The sequence below is a fragment of the Limulus polyphemus genome, unplaced genomic scaffold, assembly GCF_000517525.1.
Source record: "Limulus polyphemus unplaced genomic scaffold, Limulus_polyphemus-2.1.2 Scaffold11, whole genome shotgun sequence".
NCBI lineage: Eukaryota > Metazoa > Arthropoda > Merostomata > Xiphosura > Limulidae > Limulus > Limulus polyphemus.
The window spans coordinates 411,665-421,664 of NW_013665621.1; the positions used below are offsets into that span (position 1 = coordinate 411,665).

The window sequence follows — 10,000 nt, forward strand, 5'->3', positions numbered from 1 at the left end:
ATATATATATATATATATATATATATATATATATCTTATTGTTTTCAGATATATGCGAACAATTAATGTATTAATTGAATTGTATTAATGTTATTGAGCCTGTTTAGTTATACGGATTAGAAACGCCTTTTTTACTGATATTTATTTTCTCTTTCGAAAAGATGTTTTTATTCAGTTGGTGTGAAAAATGTATGAAATAACGTAACACACAATTAACCGTAAACTCTTTTTTTACGTGTAAATTGTATTAGAATTAGAACAATAGAAATATTAATGTTCCTCCGTATAATAATTAACAATAATATTTCTATTGTTCTAACTTCAACGAATGGTAATGCTTTTTGTTTCTTTTTCCCCCATTTCTATTGATTTTTCAACACAAAAATATATCAGTTAGGCCTTAAATTTTGGCACGCTCAGTGTTTATTATTGGGATCCTCTCAACTTTGAAATTACTTTCTTGAAACTATTTGATCAAACAAAACAGCGTTTTCTGAAAAACTTGAAACATTTTAAATGTTGTTTTATCATGGATTGCCAATGTGTAAAATAAAACCTGTTTTTTTATTATTATTATTATTATAACATAAACCTTTGTTTGAGATAGTGAATATTTCTTAATATCTTTGTATATCCATTGAAAACCAAAAGTGGCCTCAAACACACTGGAGTTAACGTAATACTCGTTTAAGCCACAGTTCAAAAATTCAATTTTAAATTTCTGAACAAAGTCGATTGTATATTACTACGATGTGCATTTATTTTGAAGTTCCTCTCTTTCGACTTTTTGTGAAATAATATTATAATATTATAGTAATAATAATAATGGTTTACTTTGAAATTTTGGCCAACTTTGCCTGAATTCTGGCATAATATCCAAACATCTATTACAGGTCAAACTACATTTTTGTTTATTGTGATATCCACAATCTATAAATTAATAACGAGTATGTCCGCTTAAAAACTTTTAGTTTTAATATCCATTGAAAGTCATGGTATTGAAAGTGGCAATAGTATTTATACTGTAAAATTGTTATTAAGAGCATGGTAAGTTAGCAGGAATAAAACTCGGAACTCGCATTACAAGTATTTTGAGATAGTTGATTCAAATCTATTGCAAGATATGGAAGCTTCAGCTGTATGAAAAGGTTAAAGCTGTAACCCTAATCTTACCTTTGTCAGCGTGTGTCCCAGTGTATAGATAGCATAATAACCCTGCAGTTTGTCAATTTTAACCCACCTGTCCACATAAGATGAAATCGCATGAAGCAGTCTTCCAGTGTATATCTTACCCTCCATTTTTTTAGAGGTCTGTAAACAACCCTGCTAATGTCATGTAAACTGTAAACAACCCTGCTAATGTCATGTAAACTGTAAACAACCCTGCTAATGTTATGTAAACTGGGGCTCTCTTTGTGTAACCCTCAAATTACCGACTTGTTTATGTACCCGTTCACTGTTGGTAGGATTGACATCATGTTGGTAATTGTATTTTTGTCTGTCCCAACACTGACACATGAAATTGGGTGAAGTCACTCGTTTATGTAAAATACATAGGAAACACCAGCAGTATTTAGTAGGATTAATTGCAATACTGATTGTATTTTGGTATAGTTTCTTAGTAAGACCCATATATGTAGTTGAGGATTTTGTGACCCTCAAAATCACGGACTCAGAAGTAATTTGGTGAATAAATAGTTTAGAAAAATGTTATTATTTGTAAAAGAAAAAAAAAGTGTTTGGTTGTGTAAGCTGTCTTATGACATTAAGTTTTCAAATTTTGTATACAATTGACCCCAAGAACTGAGAAGACTTGTAAAATGATGTTGTATCCAACAGGTGGCGCAGAGATCGAATTTTATCAGCAGATCTCTAATATGAAATTTCATCGAGACAAAACCTTTCTCTTAACAAAGGTTTTGATACAAGTCACCCTATAACTACTTTAAGTCGATAAGCTCATGCAAATTTATTTTATAGAGAGAAATATTTAGATCTTGTAAATATAAATCCCCCAAATCCCTGTAACACTAAATCAATTACTTCTACATGTGCAAAACCTTGTACGCACTTGATAAGACAAGAAATCTAAAAGTAGTAAATTGTACTTTAACCACTACACATATATACTACGAACCGTGGTGTCTGTCCAAGCGTTCGTGTGTCTCCCATTTATGGCGGCCCGCTTCCTGCGCTGCGTTTGAAAAGCCGCACACACAGGCATAGCTCAACATTCACTTTTGAAATGACGAGAGAACAGGCATGAATAATTTTGATGCCAAATTTTATTTCGCAATCAGGATATTTTGCACTAAATTGTTAGGAATTAATCACACTATCATTCACATTTCAAAATGTTACGTAACTTAAAGAATAAAAATGTAGATTTACCGTTTATTATTGTTGAGCGACTCTTAGTATGACTGAAATGCTCGACAATTACTTTTCGTGGTGGGCGGTATAAGTAGCTCAGAGTTTTGGCTCTGAGTGAAACCAAGAGGGCAACACAATTAACCTTTTTTAAAGTCTATGAAATAATTTAAACTCGTAGATTAGCATAAACTTTTCCCGCCACTGGGGACGGGTACTTTTGCTTCTAATTAATGTTTCCGCACTGTGAATTCGAATGCTTATAGATAAATTGAATAAATACGTTAATGCATAAAATTCAGATACTAAAAGTTACATAAACTATTTGTCCCCTAATGGGATAGTGATACATCTACAGACTTACAACGCAAAAATCCGGGGCTCAATTCCTCGCGTTGGACACAGCAGATAGCCCAATCTGGCTTTGCTCTGAAACAAAAAAAAATGCATACACTATTCGTTTCACTTATGGCATGCACTTATCATGAGAAAGTTGCTGTAAAATGTGATTGTTATTCTGCATTATTGAAAACCGGATTCAAATAATCCAGACGCATGATACCCGGCGTTTACTTAGTAATAGATAAAAAAGATAAATTCTGTAAATTCACTCTGAAGTGTTTCCTGATTCCATTAATCTGTCTAATCTGCTACGGTGATTGCAAATGTACGCCGTAGTATACCACTGTATTTGGGGGTCAAAATTTCGATAATATTCCTGTGTAGATATAGTGAGACACATTGAGATTGTACTGTCTCTGACGCAGTTACTTTCAGTGTGGGAATAGAAACAGAGTATAGCTTAACTTAGATAATACTGTGTCATTAGTATCAGCAGAGTTTAAACAGTTGGGTGAAATCAGGTGTGTATACATGATAGTGTGAACGTCTGAAAATTAAGTTTAGAATTATTTTCGGTGACTGAAGAAAGTTGTCAAAAGTGTGTGTTTAATTTTGTTTTTTTTTTGCAACTACTAAACATTGTGAGAAGGTCTTGACAGTAACCAACTCGGATTTGAGTTCTAGGTAAACTTACCAGTAATTTGCCTGTACAGATTCGTACAGAATGATTAATTGTTTTAGAAGGAAGAAGAAGAAATATGAGGCCCACTGTATTGGTTTTAAAGAAAACTTACCTGAGAGCAATACGGTACTGTCCCTTGACGTGGAAAACTCTCGGTATGAAAATGGTGGGTGTAATTGGTTTTATGTATGTTACACGTAATAATATGCTGTTCATTTTCGTAACGTTGACACGTATTTGACCTTAAACGGTACAGAAGATGTTATATGTTTGAAAAGAAAAACGACATAAAGTTTACATATAAATTTTGAGTTGTTGAAGCTTGTTCGATCCACATATCAAGGGAACTTGGTCAGTTATGTTGAAGAATAAGAAACACTTTATTATATATAATTTACTTGGCTTTAGACAACATACTTTCGGTGATTTATAACATTTACGTTGTTTTCCAAATTCGTTAGTTTCGTAAAGCACACTCACTCTGAAACGAGGACAGATGTATTTAATTGTATTTATCACTGCGTTATTGGCGTGTAAAATACACTCATAAGATGTTTCCTTTTATTTATTGCTCTATTACTTTTGTAGAAAGTGCATTATGAAACGAGGTTAAGTGTTAGTAATTACGGTCGTAATGTTTGGATATATGTCTTTGTCATGGTTAGTAACCTATACGATCAACAAATTCTAACTAATTATTAATTAGCAATCCCTCGATAACTCTGAACATATGGGGCTAAAGCCATGCCGAGTTATTGAGGTAATTTCCTCCCACCCCCAAATCACAACTTGTTTGGCCCAAATAAATTACTATACACTACTGTCTTTTGAAAATAAATTAAACTAAATTTAAAAAAAACGTTAAAAGTTAACACTTAACAGCACTGCAGGCCAAGAAAGATGATGATTCAAGCTTGTGGTGCCGTGTTGTAGGTGACAGAGGTGATTGTAGGTAAACACTATTTGATCAATTAAAAATTAAAGATTATTTGAATCCACTAAATTATTCACTGTCTAAAGACATCAACTGTCGTGGAAGTTCTGGGGTTATGCGAAGCAAGTTGACACTGCTGAAATTGGTGTTTGAGGAACAGTATCCAGATGGAGGCTACACTATTGGTGGAAGGAAGATTTCGTCTGTTTTTGATAGGGGTTTAAAACAATTCCGATATTTTCCCCTTGTTTCTAATTGCTGTGCTGACGCTTGATGGCATTTGCCCTGATATTTTTTAAAGTTGCATAATGCTAATCCAAATCAGCCAATCGCTGAACTGCCTCCAGTTGCTTGGGAGAATTTGTAAGGACTCTTCTCGCATAGTTAGAAAGCCTGAATCGTTTTCAGGGATGCCAAGTATATATATCAAATTCCGAGTTATCAAGGGATTACTGTATGTTGTTATTATTAGCTATAATTATTATTAATTACAATTCGTTTAATATATATGCTACTAACCATGACAACAAGGTTAAATTTGTTTTCTTTTATCAATCATTATATGACTTATCTTGAAAGTGAAATTTTGAAGCGGGACCAGATAAGGGTTAGTATTTAGAGTGCCAGACTATAAATCTAAGGATCCATGGCTCATGTCCCGTTGTCGCAAAAAACGAACTTCTCATATTGGGACCGTGGGTGTGTAATACGAATGACAGTCAGATCCTGTTTTTGATTAACATAAACCAACAGTTGACTAGGTGCCTTTTCTCCACCCAATAAGCTCAAAATGTAGTTTGTTTTGAATTTCGCGCGAAGCTACTTGAGGGCTATCTGCGCTAGCCGTACTTAAGTTTTAAGAGGTAGAGTAGAGGGAAGGCAGCTAGTCAACACCATCCACCGCTAACTGTTGGGCTACTCTTTACCGACGATTGACTATTACATTATAACGCTCCCAAGGCTGAAAGGACGAGCATGCTTGGTGATGAGATTCGAATCCACGATCCTCAGATTGCGTGTCGAATGCAGTAATTACCAGGGCATTCGAGGCCCTCAAAATGTAGAAAATACACTGTCACGTAGACAAATGTGTTCCTCTTATCGTCAATGTATAGCATGTGTTGAAAATAAAACGAAGATAAATGTTTATATATTTATAACTACACTTAGAAACTACATGCTAAACAAGAATACGTGTTTCCTTTTTTTATTGTATTACTTACATAAAGTACACTTTAAAATGAGGATAAACGTGTTTCCTTTTATATATCTATATTACTTATGTTGAAAGTACTTCGACATGTGTTTTTTTTATCACTATTACTTGTATAGAAAATACATTCTGAAACGAAGGTAAATGTATTTCCTTTTTTTCCAAGAATTTATTACTTAAGTAGAAAGTTCATTCTGAAAAGAGGATAAATGTATTATCTTTTACTTACAATTGTATTACTTATGTGTAAAGTACATTTTGAAACGAGGGTAAATGTATTTCCTTTTTTTTCAAGAATTTATTACTTAAGTAGAAAGTGCATTTTGGAATGAGGTTAAGTGTATTTCCTTTATTTACGACTATGTATTACTTATGTAGAAAGTGCATTTTGGAATGAGGTTAAGTGTATTTCCTTTATTTACGACTATATTACTTATGTAGAAAGTGCATTTTGGAATGAGGTTAAGTGTATTTCCTTTATTTACGACTATATTACTTATACAGAAAGTACATTCTAAATCGAGGGTAAATGTATTTACGACTATATTACTTATGTAGAAATTGCATTTTGGAATGAGGTTAAGTGTATTTCCTTTTAGTTGTCACTATAATACTTAAGTAGTTGGACTCCTGTATTCTTAATAACATGTTTTTTTTAATTTTATCAAAGTAGTTGGTTGGGTAAATCTACAAAGTTTAAAGGTACCATGCAAATGGTTCGATACAGTTACTTTAGAGTCTTAGAGGGCCCTTGGGGTTAATCTTAAACGTACTATAGCTTATTTTAAACCGACGGTTTTTTACTGTCTTTTATTATATTCCCCAGACTCTCTGATGACGATAATATTTTATAAAGTGTTCTAAAAAGTGAGAAATACATTTTAACAACCTCTGCAATGAAAACAAAATATACAACAGTGTGTAATGTGCATGGGATGGGGTCTTTTTTTAAAACTAAATTGTACAAGTTATATTGCACCCCAGTGGCACAGCGGTATTTCTGCGGACTTACAACGCTAGAATCCGGGTTTCGATACCCGTGGTGGGCAGAGCACAGATAGCCCATTGTGTAGTTTCGTGCTTAGTTGTAAAAACAAACAAGTTATATTAAGAACGTTTGAGGAAACTTCATATTATATTAATACAATCACTCAAACTTTTAATTTTCGGATTTATTGACTTGTTCAGTTTCATAGCTGGGAATAAACGTGCCATAAACACAAATCTGTGAAACTGCGAAATTACTAATTAAATCGCATTTACCCTTAAAATAGTTTAGGTAAGACTGAAATGAATAGTAAAAAAAAATGTGTTATAAAACTCATGGTGTTGATATAGAATTATTATTTTTTGTGTGATTAAGAAAAAATGTTGAATGTTTGTTTGAATGTCTGTGTATAACTGCGAAATTACTAAGTAAATCGCATTTACGCTTAAAATAGTTTAGATAAGACTGAAATGAATAGTAAAAAAATGTGTTATAAAACTCATGGTGGTGTTAATATAGAATTATTATTTTTTGTGTGATTACGAAAAATGTTGAATGTTTGTTTGAATGTCTGTGTGTAACTGCGAAATTACTAAGTAAATCGTATTTACCCTTAAAATAGATTAGATAAGACTGAAATGAATAGTAAAAAAATATTATAAACTCATGGTGGTGTTAATATAGAATTATTATTTTTTGTGTGAATAAAAAAAAAAATGTTGAATGTTTGTGTGAAGGTTTACACAGTTTCTATTATTTACATTTTTCTTTTCGAATTTTTGACAAAATATTTTTGAGAGAAATATCCAACTGCCACATGAAACTCAGACTATTTCTAAAATATGTTAAACCTTTTAAATGCCGGAGTTCGGTATTTCGCTAGGTTTATATTATCATTAATAAGCGTTAACAACTCATAAGCGTCACCAAATCTGAAACACGGACACTTCAAATACCTATTTATGACACTTTTTTTAAAAGATGAATTTAATTTTGGGGGTCAACATATGGTTTATAATACAATCAAGCGAACGTCTAAATAATGAGATATTTGTTTTCTACAATATTCAACCTTTACTATATACTCCACCCCCAGTAAGCAATTTATGTGTAGTTATGATTTTTTTATTAATTTTTTCCTGCATGAAAAGTACTGTTAAGTATTCGACTTTGAGAGTAAAAGTATGTATTGTCACAGTCTTAGAAACAGGGGTTTCTAAGTATTCTTTAATGGAAAAAAATTTAGTTCTGTAAGAAGGCATATTTAATGCATTAGTCTAACTTAACCATTTTTTGAAAGAAGAAATTGAGGGAAAGTATAAATGATACGTTGTAATATGTCAACCACACTACATTTGTCATACCCTTTGCGACGAGGCCTTTCGGCCAATACCAAGACACGTTAAATCGGCTGGGAGACGACAGGCATAGTAGTGGTCTAGGTGCTATTTATATCATCAAGTTTCATGAACAACGACTGTTATGTTACGAATTAAGTACGCGAATTTTAATTATTATCAATTTTATTCACGTCGTATAGTAAGGATTAATAACACGGTATTATTTAATTATTTTAATTCTAACGCTGAATATTCTATTTTTGTTGTTATTATTTCATTTTAATTAACTTTACTATCATACGCCCCCTCGCCCCTTCGGTGGCTCAGCGGCAAATCTAAGGGCTTTTCACGTTAAATATCGGGATTCGATATCCGCAGTAAGCACAATACAGATAGCTCGTTGTATAGCTTTGCACGTAACAAGAAACACTTATAAAGAAGAACTTGCGAGCAAGATGTAAACATTAAACTTTTCTATTTATTCACCGTCTTCCAGATTATCCAAAAAATTAAGAAATAGCGCATCATCATTACCTCTTCCACGAAACAACGAACCTGGCGATGAAACACGTGATTGTTTTTTTTTTTTTAATAAAATATTTATAAGTGTTTTTACTCCAGATATTAACTTACACTGCAAAATATTCATGTTATTGAGGGGAAAAAATAATAGCTTGTTGTTTAAATATATTATGATATGCTGTAAAAAGATGCGAATTATATTTTTAAACCTGCTGGATACTTTGCTAATCAATGTCGATCTGAAAGACTATGAAGTGGCATGTCCAACACTTTTGTATATTATCAAACTATTCAGACACACCACTATATTCTACAAGTTCTTATTCACCATTAACAAGCCCTCCTTTAAATATTTTCGGAAATACTATTTCAGATCTTGGGTTTAGAGAGAGAGTTGTACCCATTTCCAGGGTACGTATACCCCTCATTCAGTGATCACTTGTTAGTCCAGCAGTAAGTCTGAGGGCTTATAAAGCTAAAAATCGAGTTTCGATAATCGCGTCGAGCACAACACAAATAACCCATTATGTAGCTTTGCGGTAAACAACATACACCGGTAACATTACAAAGTAAATCCGTTTAGAGCAGGGTACAAAAAAAAGCACTTGAAGCCTAGTGCTGGTAATTCTTCAAATATCAGTAAACATCTAGATTATAAATATGACAAGACTGCAGATGAAAAGAACTTTAAAATAATAATGTAGCTCCAACAACGAATAAGATGTAAGAACTACAAAGTTTGAACTGGTTTCGTTTCAATTTCGTCGTGCACACACATACACACACACACACACACACACACACACTCTCTCTCACACACACACACACACACACACACACACACACACACACACACTCTCACACACTTTTATGGGGTACACAAAGTTGATGTATTTTACTTAAGAAAACGAGGCATGTCTACATGATGATGTGACATTTTTTAATGATAAAAAAGTCATATTTACGTTGGAGAAAACCCATCGTAATCAACTGATACTGATATCCAGTCGACCCCAACAGCCTCACCTTATTTTCGTTTTATAGTATGTGCGTCATCTGTTTTCCTTTATGTGCTCGTATAACGTTTCAGGTATCAGGCTTAGGATATAAATCTTTGGTTTTATTGATAAAAAATGTTTATCTGTTTACGTTTTGTCAGATTTGCCCATCACAAAATACCTTTCAATTTTTTATATTTGTTTTAGTAAAATGACTCCTTCAGTATAACCCAGTTTATTGTATGGTTCATATAACGTAATGATGTTGTATTTTGACCGAGGAAATCATAAGTAATTTCCCCGAAAGGGGACTGAAGGCCACCTGGAGGGGGTCACTTGTTTTAACTGCTCGCACCACAATATAGTAGTGTTGCCTGTCAGTCAGTCAGTCAGTAGAAAATAAATTGACGTCACATAAGGGACGCTTAGCGTTGCAATATGTGCTCTCGTGGCGTCAGTAAAACGTGCGCATGCCATGAATCACGAGAAGGATTATACAATCTGTAGGCTACAATACAGCATAAGTATGAACTTGAAAATCAAGAAATACAAATATTTGTTAATCTTAATTTTGGTTTTATTTACTCTTACAACAGAACACTTTCGGGAAC

At 33.1% G+C, this 10,000-nt stretch overlaps 1 protein-coding gene across 2 annotated transcripts in view; it reads left to right on the top strand.

Annotated features, from left to right (window-relative positions):
- The window catches only part of LOC106478498 (cAMP-dependent protein kinase type II regulatory subunit-like), a 103,909-nt gene that overhangs the window by 62,188 nt on the left and 31,721 nt on the right, over nt 1-10,000 (top strand). Inside the window, exon 1 of one of the 2 annotated variants that reach the window (XM_022382191.1) lies at nt 3,170-3,560. The exons of the other annotated variant lie outside the window; for it this stretch is intronic. Within the exon in view, the coding sequence (XP_022237899.1) occupies nt 3,437-3,560 (124 nt within the window). The 5' untranslated portion in view covers nt 3,170-3,436. Of the gene's footprint in view, nt 1-3,169; nt 3,561-10,000 lie in introns of those variants that run through there. 2 annotated transcript variants of the gene reach the window in all.